Source organism: Triturus cristatus, chromosome 10, assembly GCF_964204655.1.
Source record: "Triturus cristatus chromosome 10, aTriCri1.1, whole genome shotgun sequence".
In the NCBI taxonomy this organism is placed as follows: Eukaryota; Metazoa; Chordata; class Amphibia; order Caudata; family Salamandridae; genus Triturus; species Triturus cristatus.
Window position 1 is genome coordinate 1,026,735,833 of NC_140593.1, and position 19,131 is coordinate 1,026,754,963.

Sequence of the window (19,131 nt, forward strand, 5' to 3'; positions counted from 1 at the left end):
TACTTTGTTTAATCTGTATATGGCCCCGCTCGCACTTCTTGCTGAGAAGCATAGTGCGAAAATAATATCATATGCGGACGACACCCAACTGTTGTTCACATGCGAGAAGGGAGCAGAGTTCAATGGCGATGCTATTAAAAACTGTTTATCTGAGGTATTCTCCTGGCTCAGAGAAAACCAATTGAAATGTAACTCTGCCAAGTCAGAGATTATTTTCTTCGGCTCTAGCCCTTGCGATGCATGGCTTAATTGGTGGCCGCAAGACATGTCCCCCCCCTTCAGCACCAGTTACTACGGTAAAAAATCTAGGAGTCAAACTGGATGCTACCCTCTCGATGAAGGCCCAGATTCAATCAATGGCCGGAAACTGTTTTGGGGTTTTGAGAATGTTGCAAAACTTTCCCCCCCTGCTCCCTGTCTCGCACAGAAAGATGGTTGTTCAGGCCTTGGTGGTCTCAAGGTTCGATTACGTCTACTCTCTTTACTTGGGCCTCCCGGCGTACCTGATTAGCCGTCTTCAGATGATTCAGAACGCGGCGGCCAGAGCCATTTTTCTGGCAGGCCCTAGGACACATACGACCCATCTGCTGTTTTCCTTACACTGGCTTCCGGTTCAGAAACAAATTCATTTTAAGGCATTGGTTCTGGTCTTTAAAGCCTTTCATAAGATTGGGGCCCCCTACCTCAGTGAAAGATTTCAACACTATATCCCCCAACGCACTCTGAGGTCATCTGCTCAGCTTCTGATCTTCACGCCTAAGATCCGGCTGTCTAGGATTGGAGGTAGATCCTTTGAAGTGACAGCCTCTCGCTTATGGAACACTCTACCTCTTTGTCTCAGACAGGTGCAAGACCTCTTCACGTTTAGGCGGAAACTGAAGACCCGGCTCTTTCAACTGTAAGTTTTTGGCCAGCTTTCCGCACGGAGGTGTTTCTTTCTGTTAGCTGTTATGTGGTCTTTTGTTTCAGGGCCGGGACACTCCTGGGAGTAGCCGTACGCTTTATAAGTGCCATATAACATAACATAACATACAGGATGGGGTGACGTGACTGGCTCTCACCAGGTTCTGTTACCCAGAATCCCTTGCAAAACTAAAAATTTGTAAAACAAAACACATTTTCCGCACATTTCTGTGGTGGGAAGTTCTGGAATCTGCGTGGATCCACAAAATTCCACCCACTCCGCGTTCCACACAGTCTTCTGAGAAAAATGGTACCTCACTTGTGTGGGTAGACCTAGTGCCCTTGACAGGAAATGTCCCAAAGCGCAATGTGGACACACCGCATTTTCACAGTGAAGACGTACCCTTTTTTTGCAAAGTGCCTAATGGTAGATTTTGAACACTAGCTCTGCCGGGCGCCTAGGGAAACCTAGCAAACCTATACATTTTTGAAGACTAGACACCCAGGGGAATCCAGGATGGGGTGACTTGACTGGCACTCACCAGGTTCTGTTACCCAGAATTCCTTACAAACCTAAGAATTTGTCACAAAAAACACTTTTTTTTCACATTTCTGTGGTGGAAAGTTCTGGAATCTGTGTGGATCCACAAAATTCCACCCACCTCACGTTTCCCAAAATTTTCCGAGAAAAATGGTACCTCACTTGTGGGGGTAGGCCTAGTGCCCGTGACAGGAAACGGCCCAAAACGCAACGTGGACACACCACATTTTCACAGTGAAAAAGGACCCCTTTTTTGCAAAGTGCCTAATTGTAGATTTTGAACCCTAGCTCTGCCGGCACCTAGGGAAACCTAGCAAACCTATACACTTTGAAAACTAGACACCCGAGGAATCCAGGATGGGGTGACTTGACTGGCTTTCACCAGCTTCTGTCACCCAGAATCACTTGCAAACCTAAAAATTTGTAAAAAACAAAACAAATTTTCCTTGCATTTCTGTGGTGGAAAGTTATGGAATCTGCATGGATCCACAAAATTCCACCCACCTCTCGTTCCCCAAAGTCTTCCTAGAAAAATGGTACTTCACTTGTGTGGGTAGGCCTAGTGCCCTTGACAGGAAACTGCCCAAAACGTAACTTGGACACACCGCATTTTCACAGTAAAACGTACCCTTTTTTTGACACCCAGGGGAATCCAGGATGGGGTGACTTGACTGGCACTCACCAGGTTCTGTTACCCTAGAATTCCTTACAAACCTTAACATTTGTCACACAAAAAAGACATTTTCATCACATTTCAGTGGTGGAAAGTTCTGGAATCTGCGTGGATCCACACGGACCCACCTTGCGTTTCCCAAAGTTTTCCGAGAAAAATGGTACCTCACTTGTGGGGGTAGGCCTAGTGCCCGCGACAGGAAACGTCCCAAAACGCAACGTGGACACACCACATTTTCACAGTGATAAAGGACCCCTTGTTTGCAAAGTGCCTAGTTGTAGATTTTGAACCCTAGCTCTGCCTGCACCTAGGAAAACCTAGAAAACCTAAAAATTTGTAAAAAACAAAACAAATTTTCCTTGCATTTCTGTGGTGGAAAGTTATGGAATCTGCATGGATCCACAAAATTCCACCCACCTCTCGTTCCCCAAAGTCTTCCTAGAAAAATGGTACTTCACTTGTGTGGGTAGGCCTAGTGCCCTTGACAGGAAACTGCCCAAAACGTAACTTGGACACACCGCATTTTCACAGTAAAACGTACCCTTTTTTTGACACCCAGGGGAATCCAGGATGGGGTGACTTGACTTGCACTCACCAGGTTCTGTTACCCAGAATTCCTTACAAACCTTAACATTTGTCACACAAAAAAGACATTTTCATCACATTTCAGTGGTGGAAAGTTCTGGAATCTGCGTGGATCCACACGGACCCACCTTGCGTTTCCCAAAGTTTTCCGAGAAAAATGGTACCTCACTTGTGGGGGTAGGCCTAGTGTCCGCGACAGGAAACGGCTCAAAACGCAACTTGGACCCACCACATGTTCACAGTGAAAACAGACCCTTTTTTGCAAAGTATCTAGCTGTAGATTTTGAACCCTAGCTCTGCGGAACACCTAGGGAAACCTAGCAAACCTATACATTTTTGAAAACTAGACACCCAGGGGAATCCAGGATGGGGTGACTTGACTGGCACTCACCAGGTTCTGTTACCCAGAATTCCTTACAAGCCTAAGAATTTGTCACAAAAAACACTTTTTCTTCACATTTCTGTGGTGGAAAGTTCTGGGATCTGCGTGGATCCACAAAATTCCACCCACCTTGCGTTCCCCAAAGTCTTCAGAGAAAAATGGTACCTCACTTGTGTGGGTAGGCCTAGTGCCCACGACAGGAAACGGCCCAAAACGCAACTTGGACACACCGCATTTTCCCAGTGAAAACAGACCCTTTTTTTGCAAAGTGCCTAGCTTTAGATTTTGAACCCTAGCTCTGCCGCCACCTAGGGAAACCTAGCAAACCAATACATTTTTTAAAAAATAGACACCCAGGGGATCCGAGGATGGGGTGACTTGACTGGCTCTCACCAGGTTCTGTTACCCATAATTCTTTGCAAACCTAAACATTTGTCACACAAAAAAGACATTTTCATCACATTTCTGTGGTGGAAAGTTCTGGAATCTGCGTGGATCCACAAAATTCCACCCACCTTGCGTTTCCCAAAGTTTTCCGAGAAAAATGGTACCTCACTTGTGGGGGTAGGCCTAGTGCCCGCGACAGGAAACGTCCCAAAACGCAACGTGGACACACCACATTTTCACAGTGATAAAGGACCCCTTGTTTGCAAAGTGCCTAGTTGTAGATTTTGAACCCTAGCTCTGCCTGCACCTAGGAAAACCTAGAAAACCTAGACATTTTGAAAACTAGACACCCCGAGGAATCCAGGATGGGGTGACTTGACTGGCTCTCACCAGTTTCTGTTACCCAGAATCACTTGCAAACCTAAAACTTTGTAAAAAAAACAAAAACAAATTTTCCTCGCATTTCTATGGTGGAAAGTTCTGGAATCTGCGTGGATCCACGGAATTCCACCCACCTCGCGTTCCCCAAAGTCTTCCGAGAAAAATGGTACCTCACTTGTGTGGGTAGGCCTAGTGCCCGCAACAGGAAACGGCCCAAAACACAACCTGGCCACACCACATTTTCACAGTGAAAAAGGACCCTTTTTTTGCAAAGTGCCTAGCTGTAAATTTTGAACCCTAGCTCTGCCGGCACCTATGGAAACCTAGCAAACCTATACATTTTTTAAAACTAGACACCCAGGGGAATCCAGGATAAGGTGACTTGACTGGATCTCACCAAATTCTGTTACCCAGAGTCTCTTGCAAACCTAAACATTGGTCAAAGAAAACACATTTTCCTCACATTTCTGTGGTGGAAAGTTCTGGAATCTGCGTGGATCCACAAAATTCTACCCACTCTGCATTCCCCAAAGTCATCCGAGAAAAAAGGTACCTCACTTGTGTGGGTAGACCTAATGCCCGTGACAGGAAACGGCCCGAAATGCAACGTGGACACACCGCATTTTCACAGTGAAAACGTACCTGTTATGTTCTGGGCCCTAGGCCCACATGTCGGAGAAAGGACGACACAGACACAGCGTTTATGGTACTGTAAACTAGCCCAGAGCATGTGCACTCCAGCTCTTTTATTTGCGGGGTCACTTGACTGGTGACGTCCGTGTTGGATGGGTGAGGGTGTGTGTGTGTGTGGGCCAGCCCTCGGGGGAGTGGCTGGCAGAGACACTAGACTGTGTCCAGCAGGACACAACATTCCTCCCAAATTTTAATAAAACGAAAAACAACAAACAAAAGTCCAAACTATGGGAAGGAATGAGAAAAACAACTAAAATAATGAAGGTCTCACAGTTCAGAGATGTGGTTCGCAGGACAGCGGTGGACAGGTGCAGCTGGGAGTACCCGGACATCTTGGCACATGTCCATACTTTAACCAGGTATATCTGGGGACGAACACGGTGCTGATGATATCCCGACCTTTCTGCTTCGCTTCAGTTGAGGGATGGTCCACCTACGTGATGTTCATCGGTCCAGCGTACTCTTGCTGTGAGGCAATTAGTGTCTTATTGTTCAACATGGGTGCATCAGGAGCGTATAGATGAGTCCACTGTAACACACCGGATGATTGTGTCCCTTGATCCTTTGAAGACAGTCTTGGCATTCTGTGACCTGTTGAAATTCTCGGTTGGATGGCCTGGCTACTTCCTGGAATCCATTGGTGGGGCACAGTAAAGTCCATCTCTCACGCTCTGGGAGGCCCCTTGGATGAGTTGCCCCGGGACTGCATATGGGCTCTGACTCTGGAGCCACCGCCTCGTCACTCGTGCAAACTTCAGGGGTGGATGTGTCTTGGTCAGAAACATGCTCTCGCTACCAGGATCAGGACATGCGCCGGTTAAACAGATGGTCACTGTATTTTCGGAGTGTCGCTTGTTCTGGCAAGTGGTGTAGGACTACAGTTATTGTACTTGATGCTTCAAGGATGGTAGTGATGCACATGACAGATGATGGAGTGGATGCCATGAGACGACTCGCACAACATGTGGTGATGACTGGCAGTGAGTAGGGATGACTGGCGAATCTTCAGGGACAGTAGTGGAAGTAGGCGTGCTTTGAGGGATCCGTATATTCCGGCTGTAATTTAGGGTTGCTGTGGGAGGTAAGTATCTCCCTTTTCTTGCGTCAGTAGTGGTGACGCGCCACTCGGAGTGCTGGACTCTCCTCCTGCCTGCAACGGACTGTTGCCCACCAAAGTCTTAAGGCAGTATTGGGGGCACTCCCTGAAAAATCTCTGGCCCACTGCTGGGCGACGGTGCAGGTGGGGTGATTACGATCTCTCTTCCTCCTGCTTTCGGGCCACACGGGGCCCCTCTCGCTTCTGGGAATCTCCTCGGTGTTTTGCAGATGGCGGGCAATCGCCCTTCCGCCTCCTCTTTTCCTTGCCTCTGCTCTTGCAGCAGTGGCGCTGTATACTTGCTTTTCTTGCTGTGGTGGTCACTTGCCACAAATAGTGTGTATACTTGTCTATCTCTTTTCTGAGAAATATCAGCCAGGTTCTCTTTACTGCGACGTGACCATTCACCGCAAGTTGGCGTGCAATGCTCGCATTTCTCATTAGAGCTTGTCACTGTTGCGTGGCTTCTTCTCTCAGTTCACTACACTTTCAGCTTTCCAGGGTAGGACTGAAGGCATTGGTAGTGGCATCAGGGTGGCTCTGTGTGCATGGCAGCAGGGTGTCTCTCTCCCTCCTGGTCGGGGTCTTTCTCTCTCTCCACCGGCCTGGGGGACTCTTCTCTCTCCACCGGCCTGGGGTCTCTTCTCTCTCCACCGGCCTGGGGGTCTCTTCTTCTCTCTCCACCGGCCTGGGGGGGTCTCTTCTTCTCTCCACCGGTCTGGGGGTCTCTTCTTCTCTCTCCACCGTCCTGGGGGGTCTCTCACTCTCTCAACCGGCCTGGGGGGCTCTAAAAGTTGCCTAACTGTAGATTTTGAACCCTAGCTCTGCCGGGCACCTAGGGAAACCTAGCAAACCTATACATTTTTGAAAACTAGACACCGAGGGGAATCCAGGATGGGGTGACTTGTCTGGCTCTCACCAGGTTCTGTTACCCAGAATCCCCGGCAAACCTCAAAATCTGTCCCAAAAAAACACATTTTCCGCACATTTCTGTGGTGGAAAGTTCTGGAATCTGCGTGGATCCACAAAATTCCACCCACCCCGCATTCTCCAAAGTCTTCCGAAAAAAATGGTACCTCACTTGTGTGGATAGGCCTAGTGCCCGCGACAGGAAACGGCCCAAAACGCAATGTGAACACACCTCATTTTCACAGTGGAAACTGACCCTTTTTTTGCAAAGTGCCTAGCTGTGGATTTTGAACCCTAGCTCTGCCGGCACCTAGGTAAACCTAGCAAACCTATACATTTTTTAAAACTAGACACCCACGGGAATCTAGGATGGGGTGACTTCTCTGGCTCTCACCAGGTTCTGTTACCCAGAATCCCTTGCCAACCTCAAAATCTGTCCAAAAAAACACTTTTTCCGCACATTTTTGTGGTAGAAAGTTCTAGAATCTGCGTGAATCCACAACATTCCACCCACCCCACATTCCCCAAAGACTTCAGAGAAAAATTGTACCTTACTTGTGTGGGTGGGTCACGTACCCGCAACAGGCAAGGGCCCAATAGATCAAAATAACCTGGTTTTGCAAGGGGGGGGTCACCTGGGTTTTTGGCTCTGTGCTCGGCGGCCAGCTAGGGAAACCTACCAAACCTACACATTTCTGAAAGTTTGACACCCATGGGTTTCTAGGGAGGTATGGCTTGCGTGAACCCCGCAACGTTTTCTTACCCAGAATCCCCTGTAAACCTCAAATTTAGCTGAAAAAAATCACTTTTTCCACACATTTTTGTGTGGGAAAGTTGTGGGATCACTGGGCTGACACAAATTTCCTACCACCCAGCGTTCCCCCAGGTCTCCCGAGAAAAACAGTGCCTCGGTCGTGTGGGAGGCCCAAGTACCCGCCCAAAACGTATTTTAGGGATACCACTTTTTAAGTTAGGTCATGTTTACACTCTCGCTACACCGTGCTGTACTGGGAAAGTAATTCAAAAAATTACATCTGCCATTTTCCCACAAACCATTTCTGCCTTAACTTCTCTGCTTTCAAAATGGCTGACCCTAATAATTGCACAAGCAAAAAAGGACTAATCAGATCCTAACAGTTGCCATCTTGTAACAGCTCCTACTTAACGGCAGCCATCTTGTAACGGCTCCCTACTTTCGGCAGTCATCTTTTTGATACGGCTAATTTTACAATATCAAAAACTGCAGCCATCTTGTAACGGCTAATTCCATAAAATCAAAAACAGCAGCCATCCTGTAATGGCTGAATCTTTTCAACTTCAATGCAAAAGGTTACCTATGCTCCACACATTCGGCAGCCATCTCGTAACGGCTAACCCTACAAATCAAGAACGGCAGCCATCTTGTAACGGCTGAATCTCTTAATCGCAAAGCAAAAAGGTTACCCAATGCCAATTAACACATCTACTAAGTCAAAGTAGACTGAATCTTATAAACCCTAAAACCAAAGGGATCTTTCCAGCTTCCGAACACTATTTCTACTAAAGACACACGCAAAGGAGGCAGCCATCTTACAACGACTCCAACAAAGCAGCAGCCAGCTTCAATGGCTCCCTCCTTCTACTAATCTGCCCCTCCCACCCAGAAGGAGTATTACCATACAGAACAACTTCCCACATCATGGCTGGACCACACATGATTCCTGAAGGAAACAGCGCATACTCTATTCATTACCCCCCAATCTATCTAGAAGTGCCTCTAAAACCTTCAAACATAACCTTCTCAGGAAAAACCCTGAAATGTTGTTACTGGACTCCTCATTCAAAGCCAAGAAAGGCGTTATAATCAGTAACCTCATATTCTTCACAAGAAGAATAGCCAAATGGCGATCTGCCTTCTCAAAGCTGCTAACCATCCACAGCCATAAAAATATTCCCTATGGATACAGGATAACAACGACATCCGCACCAAACCTCAGAGCCACCCTGAATATAACATCCTACAACAATGGCACCATTCTTATTCAAGCAGCTAACAAGGACCTAGAACTATTCAACAAATACTTTCTCACCCTAAAAACACACACCATCTCCACACCCAGCGCTCCACTGCCCCTATCCTCGCCTCCCACCCCAGCATCTTTTGAAGGTCAGAGACCCCCACCCCTGTCATCTCCACCCTCCGCCACCTCCCCTATCCCCTCTACCCTCACTCTCCTCCACAACCCTCTACCGACCGCTGATGATACCCACTACGACAAGGCCACTCTAACGACTCAGACTAAAGCCGCCAGTCAGAACATACCCATCCCATTATCTACCTCCCCGCTCCCAGCCACCCATACCCACCACACCGCCGCCCCCACATACATCAGAGCCCACAGCAGCAATACTACTCCCAGCCCTCTGTGCTCTCCGATCCTATCTCCCCCTTCCCATCACCCCTCTGAACAAAACTCTATCAAAACCCAGTCTTACCTCACTACCAAACTTCAAAACGTTATCCTAGAAATCAAAAGTATCCTACAACTAGCTGAGAACTCTCTCTCAAAACTTACCCATCTTCATCACTCTCTAACGGCAGTCAACAACGTGATTAAAACCATCCCCCTGCCTCTGAACAATCGACTATTACGCACACGCAAACTCCCCAACTACCTAACAGACCTGGAAATACAAACCCTTTTATGACTATACGATACTCCTACTTGCCCCTCCACAAATGAAGAAGATTGCAACTACCTAACGGACCAAGAAATACAAACCCTTCTACTGTCATACGAAACTCCTACTTGCCACATCTCAGATGAAGAAGAATTCTCTATTCTCCCAGTCCCTATCAACCCAAATAAAACATCCCATCCAACCCACAGAGGAATAAACCTGAACAACCTCCAATCCTTAACTCCTATCCCGAAACTCAGGAGACGACTTTAAAGCACTCCTCAAAACCAATCTCCTGCCTTCTTCTAAACTGCCGCTCAGCCCTAAAACACGCCTCCGACATCGCCGACCTCACCCTGAACTTGAAAACGGACATAACCATCCTCACGGAAACTTGGCTCAATGAATCGTCCTCACCGTGCCTAGACCTTCTAGTCCCCCCAGGCTACAACATTATCAGACTAGACAGACCTCACAAAAAGGGCAGAGAAATAGACAGACCTCTCAAAAAGGGCGGAGGAATAGCCTGCATACATCGATCCGACATCACCATCTCGAAGTTTCACTCCGAACCCCTGGACTCCTGTGAATACCTAGGGATCTCGGTCATGTCTTCAGATAACCGATCCCACAAACTGCATATCTTCTACCATCCACCAGGTATGAACGCAATATTCACAGACCAACTTATGGAAATCATTACTACAAATTCTTCACCTCATTCCAACGACATATTCCTTGGCGACTTCAATCTCCACTGGGAAAACCCCCTAGACAAGCAGGTCAACACCCTCAAAACCTTCCTAGCAGACCATTCCCTGATACAAGCTATCTCTAAGCCCACTCACTCTAAGGGTTCTACTCTTGACTGGCTCATCTCCAAACACAATACGATTGATTCTATCTCGATCACCCCATGTGACTGTTCAGACCATCACATTATCACCTTCCAAATTCCCTCCGCAAAACAAGCCTAAAAAATGGATAAGAGACACGAAAAACCTTAACTGGAACAACTTAGCCTCCCAATGTGAGAAAGCTCTCATCCCCCCCAACAACATGTCCGATGTCAATGACCTCACCGCTCATTACAACTCCACGATGACTAAAATCTTGGATCAAGTTGCCCCACCAAAACTCAAAAGAATTCCGGACAAAGACAAAAACCCATGGTTCAACGGAGTCCTAAATAAAGAAAGACGTAAACTTAGATCATCGGAACAGAAATGGAGGCAACATTCCCCCCCCCCTCAATCTTAAACTACTACGGAAAGCCAGAAACTCCTATAATGAAAGTATTCTAAAATCCAAAAAAGACTTCTTCAGATCTGAGCTAGACAATGCCAAAAATAGACCAAAAAAACTCTTTGAAATTATTGGCCAAATCCACACTCTTGACTGCGAAATCACAGCTTAGTAGCGAAGAATTTTCCTCATTCTTCACAGCAAAAACAAACTCCCTCCAACTCGAGCTCAGCACGGCTGCAATTTACTCAGCCACCCCAAAGACCACTCAAGTTGCAAACCTAGATCAATTTGAAGTACCTCTGCCCAAAAATGACTCTCACTGATCCTCTTTCAAACTGTATGATCTCAATGACATCACCAAAACCTTAACAACTATCAAACCCAACAACCACGTCAACGATCCAGTCCCCTCAAATTGCCTTCCCCACATCTACCAAGTCATCTCACCTCTCTGGACCAAAATCATCAACGCCTCGCTAGCACAAGGTTGGGGAGAGGATGTAGTCCGTCGGCTAGACTGCCGACTTTGGTGCTGGAAACCAGGGTTCGAGCCTCGGGGTCACGTCCACATCCTGTGATTCTGGGCAAATCACTTAATCTCCCCGTGCCTGAATATATAAGTAACCGGTGCTCATGTAAAGTGCTCCAATACCTTCGGGTCGAGATTGCGCTATATAAATCTGCAATGAAAAAAAAATCACACCCCGGATTGCCTAAAAACTGGCCAAGTCACCCCTATACTAAAGAAACCAACAGCAAACAACGCTGACCCCAAAACTTTCCGACCCATAACCGACATTCCCATGCTAGCTAGGGTCTTGGAAAAATGTGTTCAGCAACAACTGAACCAACACATCACGGACTTCAATCTTCTGAACATCCACCAATCGGGTTTCAGACCTGGCCATAGCACAGGAACAGCCATTCTGCATATAGTTGATGACGTCCTCCTAGCTCTAGACCGCAACGAAACATGCCTACTAGTCCTGCTCGATCTCTCCTCTGCATTTGACACGGTCAATCACGACAAAATGCTAAGCAGACTGGAAAACAGGATGGGTTTATCGGGCACAGTCCTTAAATGGTTCAAATCCTTTCTAGAAAACAGAACACAAACATTCATGGTGAACAAAAATCTTTCTCCCTCCTCACCGAACCCTCTAGGAGTACCACAAGGTTCTACCTTATCCCCCATCCTATTCAACCTGTATGTCGAACTGTTGTGTGCAGATTTAGATTCCGTATATAGGTTTCTCGATTTATGCCCTTATATAGGTACAATTCACATTGCCCTTATTTGGACATAGAAATCCGGCCCTTATTTAGACATTGTCCGTACAAACCAAATACAGGCATGGCCACCTACATCCGTCCATCCACGTCACAACAAATTCTTGGAAAACCAGACCCATAAGCCTTTAGGTATTTCCCTCAGCTTGAATATTGATTTCTCCAAAAACTCATTAAGTATGCATGAACATCTATCCCTTAGGGGTTCATTCATGACGTTCCTCTGCCTGACTTTTACGGCAGTACTGGCATTCCTAAACACATTCAAGGTATAAATTACACCAGCACTTGCCCTGGCAAATTGCGGTTCCCGGAGGATTCGATCCAACCTAGACTACGCGGTTCGCCACGGCAAGTTCGGAAGGAGATCGAGTTCCAGCCTGATGCACTGACCTGACGCTTCCATCTTCCTCGCAGAGAATCCAGCTCCAGTGCTCTCTGACTTCCCTTGAGGGGGATTAGCCTATCGAGTCCAGAAAAGAGATTCCAACCTCTCTCATTCTAAGGTATGGAGCTGACTAGAACTTAGAGAAACTTTTGGCAACTCTTGGCTAAACTAAAATATAGCTAGCTATACTTTAGAAATGGCACCTACTTCAAACCTCGTACTGCACTTAGGTTAGGTACACTGGGGTAGAACAATTTAGAAGCATCAGATGATTATCACATTTTAGCTTATGTTATTTATGTATGTATTTTGATTAATATATGTCACAGCTACAAACCATGCTATTGCAGTATTATTTTATCTTACTGCTAACCTCGTACATATTGTACTTCGCAGTCTGTTTTATGATTGTAGCAATTCATATCTCTTGCATGAGAAATAAGACTGTTCAATAAACCCTTTTATTGAAACGCCCGTCTATCTATTTCTGTGCTACTGTGTAGAAACGAAGCATGCACGATTGACTGAGTGAAACTGTTATCTATTGTTTCCACGATTCTGAGACTGTTCCGATTCTAAAAGGAAACAAAGTTGTCATGTTTATGCGGTTGCCAGAGACTAATCCCTTCTTGTATATTCGAGAAGTTTCTAGTGACCTCTGAGTTAGCTGGCACACACAAGTAATTAAGTTTAATATACTCGATAGAGACATACTGACCGTAGTCCTATGTCAAATCTATAGTGTATGTTATTCCAATGCGCAGAGCCTATCAGGGGTATAGGAACTACACTACATGGCGCCCAAAGGTTTGGTAAGGCACTAATTTAACGCTAGATACTGAAGTAACTCAGTCGTGCTTTTCTCAGAGACCCTCTACTCATAAAGCTCCATAAGACGTCTGGAGTGGGTAGGGATAATATCCGCCATAGCTGAGTAGGACGAAAATCCTATGTATTAGCTGTTTGGTTTGTTCAACGTTGAAGGATACAGTGTTCCAAAATATTGTGCACCTTATCTTTGTTCCCTTGAAACTTGCTCTGCATTTTTCATTTAAACAATGTCCGACCACGGTGATGTTGTCGTTGAAAACGGTACAGCTGCGGCTGACATTACAGGTTTTAATGAAAACGAAGCGGTTGTTATACACATCCCACCAAATTTAAGGAGAGCCATCACTCTAAAACTTATAAAACATGTTCTGAGACCAAGAGGTGGTAGAGCAGTTTTTGTGATAGAGGCACATGAATCTCACCAGACAGAGGTATTCTATTCATGGATAGTATTCCCAGAATGAAATCCAGTAGCACACTTGTTTCACTTCTACAAAGAAGATGAACCACCTGAGGAATATATTCCTTTCGAGGATATTGAAATTCCACTCACATACCAGGAGCATGAACTCTGGTTTAAAGGCGCCCTAAAACATTACAATCACATTACCAGGCTCGGTCCACTAGGCAGACCAGGAGCAACATGGCCGATTTTAGCCGGCTACACACCTGACCCTGACATTGAATAAATGTCCGACGAGGAATTACTTAAAAACATACAAAAGCTAATAGAACTATACAGTTAAACCACAACTATCTGAAATTCCTGATAAGGTCTTTCCTAAAAACACTCCTACTTCTTCTAAAGAGAAGTGAGAAAATAGCAAACAGAATTCCAAAGAGAAGCATTCTCATTCCCAAGGCAGGTATCCTCCACAGAAGGTAATCTCTGAAAGGAGGTACAACCTCAGGAATAGGGATAATTTGAGAAAACCTGACAGATATCAAAATAATGATACACGTTCCTCTCGTACCTTTCAGATATCGTCACAGACATTCGAAAGAAGTGGACGGTCAGAAAACAAGGAAGAACGCGTGAAGTCCAAAGACGATCAACACGTTCAGAAAAATAAAGCAAAACCTCAATTCTCTAAGAAAAAGGTAGCAGGTCTGAAGATCAGATATGCCGAGAATACTGAGAACCCACCTCAGGAACGGCGAATGGGCCCAGACCATGCTGGACAGTGCAGCAGAAGTTACAATAGCTCGCCAGAACCTGAAGGGACTTCTGGAGAAAATGGACTTGAATGAAGACATACAAGTTGAGACTGTAGACACCAGGGTTAGTTCTCCACATAGGTTATATGAAATAACACTCCGGATGGAGGGACACATACCAAGAAAAGTGAAAGCACTCTTTTGGGAGCATCTTTCTAAGGGTTATGATATACTTCTAGCAGAACAGGACTGGCCACCAGAGTTTGTCAGGGAGTGCCCACATGGCGAGGCCATCATTATGCCTGCCTTCTCCAACCATGTTCCAGTTCATTTAAAATATACATTAGCCAGGAAATGGGCAGTAGCACAAGCCCCAGCACTGTATAAAAATCATGTAGGAAGCGATGAGGACTTACCTCACCATATTATCTAGTTAAAAAATCAACCGACTGCACAAAGGCAGTACCCAGTTAAGCAAGAAGCTAAAAAACAGGTCAGGGAGATTTTAGATCAACTTGAATATCAGGGGGTGATTGAAACATTCACCTCATCAATGAACAATCCTTTGTTTCTTGTCTCCAAACCAGACAATACATATCGTCTAGTTTTGGATTACAGACACTTAAATTCTTGTTGCAAAAATTTGCAGTGCAAAATGCACATAGTACAGCATTAATGAATAACATTGTGCCTAAAAAATATAAAACCACATTAGACATTTCAAATTGTTTCTTTTGTCAAAATATTGCACCAAAAAGCAGATATTTGACCTCTTTCTTAATAATGGGGATGCAGCGTCAATTTTGTTGACTGCCCCAGGGATTAAAAAACAGCCTGGGGTTATTCTCAGCAAGGGTAACAGAGTTACTACAAACTTATGATGACGAGGCATTGACATATGTCTATGATATATATCTGACAGACAATGACCTGGATAGGCACTTGAACAGAGTGAGCCCCATAATATTGGGCTTCGCCTCAGAGGGTTACAAATTCAAGAATTGCCCACCTCAACATCCTTTTCCTATGATATGAACTATCAAGTGAAGGCAAAAGCCTGGCAGCCAACTTTTTAGAAAAGTTTGCGCTGCTCCAACTGCCAAAAACGCTGACAAATTTACAGTCGATTCTAGGTTTCCTGAATTTTGTAAAGAACTTACATTTTACATTACACAGAAAGGGTTAAACCTCTCTACGAATTAATCAAACCTGATTTTAAAATCACACATTGGAAACAAAAACACACAGAAATTTTGCGTTCACTCCAAACAGACATGTTAGCAACAAAACACTTGCAGACACGCGTAAACATACGCAACTTAGTGATCCGAATAATTCCGGGTCAGTGCGGATTCACCTACTTAACTTTTAACGAAGGTGAAAAAGTACCAATTACATACAAATCCCACTTGTTTACACAAGCAGAAATGAAATTCACTTCTACAAAACAAATTCTGACAGCAGTTCAAACCGCTGTAGCAAAAGAAAGAGCCCTAGCACAGGAAAAACGCATTATGGTTGTGACTCCTGTACCAGCCCTAGAGGCAGTTACAAAGGCTAGCATTCCAAATGCAAAAGCTTTACATCTGAGATGGATACAATGGGTTAATTCTCTTGCTGCAACTGATGTTGAATACGTTTTTGATCTATATTGAAAAACACAAGCATTCCTGCAATATGAACACGAATGTCCTCTGCCTACTGAAATTCTCCCTCTTGACCAGTACGAATTTATAATTTATACTGACGGATCTGGACAGCCCGCTACGGGGAGTAAACAAGCTTACAGTGCAGCGTGTGCTATCGTTAAAGGTCGCATGTGAGATGGCGAATTCAGACAAATGGTCACAAAAATCCAATCTCTAGGAGATTGTACAGCTCAGCGAGCAGAACTGCAAGCATTCAAGATGGCAATTGAAAATACGGATTGCAAATTCCCCACACTGATAGTGTGCGATTCTTTTTACTGTGTTCAATCTTACAATTAATATTTACAGAATTGAATTCAAAATGGTTTCAAAGATGCAAAAGGTGGCACAATCAAGCACAAATTGCTTTGGGAACAAGTAGTTCAGTTGCGAAACGGACTACAGAACACTCATGTGATACACACGCTGAGTCATCAACTTGGCGTTCACGTTGAAGGGAATTCATTGGCTGATGAAGCCACGAAAGGGGCTGTGCAAACGGCTTCCGTAGCTGCGATCACTCGTTCAAAAACTAAAATAGACAGCGAGATAATGCTGGCTGTCAATGCTTCAAGCAAAGGCAGCGGTGCTGCGTTACCTATAAAGTTTCCACTCAAATACTCATATATAATTGATGCGAACAATGTTCCGTTTGCTCGAATCCCTGGAGTGGGGGATAGAGTAATTCCAAACATGGAACATAGACGAGGGCTAATCCTAGCAGCACATGACGGCTCGCCTCTGCCCATGCAGGTGTTTCCGCCACAGTAGCATTATTAAAACAAAGGTACTGTTGGCCCGGCATTAGGAAACAGACTAGGAATTAGGTTTTGGACTGTGAGATATGCCAAAAGATGAAAGTCTCTAATGTGAAACGTCCTGCGCAGACGCCCCTGTTAATTTCAGATACACCATTAGCTTGTGTTTACCTGGACCACTGCGGTTCCTTACAAAGGGATGGAAACTATAAATATATCATGGTCGCTGTGGATTCGTGCTCTAGGTTCCTATCGATGTGGCCTCAGTGCTCGGCTGATGCTTCAACTGTTATAAAAGATTTGCGAGTCTTTATCGGCACATACGCAATAGGCACACTACATTCTGACAAGGGTTCTGCGTTTAGCTCTAGGGCTTACAAAGAAGCTATGGCCAGTCTGGGCATAGCATTGCGGTATTCTTCTCCATTCCATCCTAAGGGAAATTCTGTTGTGGAAAGAAAAAACCGGGACATAAAACAGTCTTTAACAGCTAGGGTATTAGGTTTGGGTGATGGGTGGGTCAAACATTTATATGGGGTCCGGCACGCAATAAACAACTTGCCAAGAAGTTCTCTAGGGGGTGTCACTCCATATGAGGTCCTGTTTGGGACTAAAATGTTGGTTCCGGACTTAGATATGAAAGGCACAGTGGTGGAAAACAAACAATTTGATATCAAAGATCGTTTGGCTGTTTTACAGGACTTAAATGATCTTAGAACGTAACAAAGCAACGTGGTCCTGAAGCCAACCACCACTGAGAAAAATACGGCCGTCCCAGCAAGGCCTGTCTGGATCCCAAAGCTTGGGGATCTAGTCAGAGAAAAGATCGCGGACAAGAAGGAATTTGGGCCTTCTTACAGACAATCAGTACCTGTCCTAGCAATCCACGGATCAAGAACAGTACTTTTGCCACCCCTTGCTGGTAAAAAGGAGAAAGGATTGGTGTCCATCGACCTGATCAAACCACACTATGTGGCCGATACTGAACAGTAGGCCAAGTGGATTCCGCCAATGTAGCAGACGCACTCCTCTAGCTACAATCCAAGAGGTTCAAACTGAGAGACTCATCACCTTTGAAGATTCGATAGTAAGAAATAGAGGACTAAGCAACAATGCTATGGACTTTGTCCCTCTTGAGACCCAAATAACAGTTCGTCCAGATACACCTGTTTACAACGAAGTAACAAGTGATCAACTGGTTCCAGCAATTTAATCAAATACAGATGCAATTCCAACCATTGAAAGAACTGCTTCTGGCTATTTCATGAACTTTGATACGTTTTCTGAGGATCCCAGCGAGCCTGAAACGACGCCAGTACGAAGAACTTTCAAAGAAAGAGCAAAAGACTTTTTTCATCTACTGGAAAAAAATTATCTGGTTTCACCATGGATTGAAGTATGAATTGTTTTGGGAATATTCTTCTTTCTACTTTGGTTAGCTCTGGTAATAACTCTGGGTATGCTGATTAATGGAAGATATATTCAAATGGACACAGCAAGTAAAAGAGTGAACTTACTTCTCCAGCCACACAAATCATCCCATCGTGAAGCAAGAGACTTGTCAGCAGTGAACATCACAGCGATTCCTATACTTGATGGTATAGTTTGGGACAAAACCAAATCTGACATTTTTGGCCCGTCGGAGCTTTTGAAGATTCCACATTTATTTAAAATTTCATTAAGTGACTTTATTACCTCCAGTACCTTTTCTGATGATTGGGACTTCGAGACTGTTAATAATATGATGTCTGATCTAGAGATGTCAACTGCATTCACTAATAATGAATATTTACAAGGTTCATCAGACTATGAACAACTGTATTGTTATAACCACTATGGTCATCATTTCTTGCATAAATCTGCAACACCTAGAAACGTATTTATGTATAACCAATGGGAACATTGTGCTATGCCACCAAAGGGTAGCTTGAAAACATTTGCAATGAAATTTCCATATTTTTCAGGGTTTAATATCTCGAATGCAGAGACATTTTACTTTAAGAATGTCAATAAGACAGGAATGCAAACTATGTTAACAAATACCAAACAGATTTATTCTACAGCCTTTTTTGCTCAAATGTCTAGACTTTTTGAAAGACAATATTGAGACGAAAACAGTCTGGGGTACTAAAGATTGGCAAGTACAGGGAATAGAAGCTTTGTTTAGAGCCTGTATCATCCCTGAGCAAATTATATTTTTGAACAACACTGTCCAACAAAACATCATGCCTTGGAATAGCCAAGATAAAAGACATGAACACTCCGTCTATACCTTCACCTACAAGTGAAAGCACTACACAGGGGGAGGTCGACGTACATACTATTTTGAATAATACCAGATCAGATCCTGAATGGAAAAAATGGTTGCTCTGACCCTTAGACACAAACAACTGTCAAGATAGATTCCTGAACAAAACACAAGGTTTTACCTTTCAGACCCACGTTATGTACATAGACAGCATCCGGGGGTAGTAACAACTTACACTGTAGGAAAACTTTGCCTTGATTGGCTACAGAAAGCTACACAAGAGGATGTAAAACAACACTTAACTTTACTTC

General features: G+C 44.7%; 1 protein-coding gene across 3 annotated transcripts in view; it reads left to right on the forward strand.

The window, feature by feature from the left end:
- IQCK (IQ motif containing K) overlaps positions 1 to 19,131 on the forward strand; it is a 513,956-nt gene that overhangs the window by 181,469 nt on the left and 313,356 nt on the right. Inside the window, exon 9 of one of the 3 annotated variants that reach the window (XM_085629067.1) lies at positions 13,950 to 14,234. The exons of the other annotated variants lie outside the window; for them this stretch is intronic. Within the exon in view, the coding sequence (XP_085485193.1) occupies positions 13,950 to 14,219 (270 nt within the window). The 3' untranslated portion in view covers positions 14,220 to 14,234. Of the gene's footprint in view, positions 1 to 13,949; positions 14,235 to 19,131 lie in introns of those variants that run through there. 3 annotated transcript variants of the gene reach the window in all.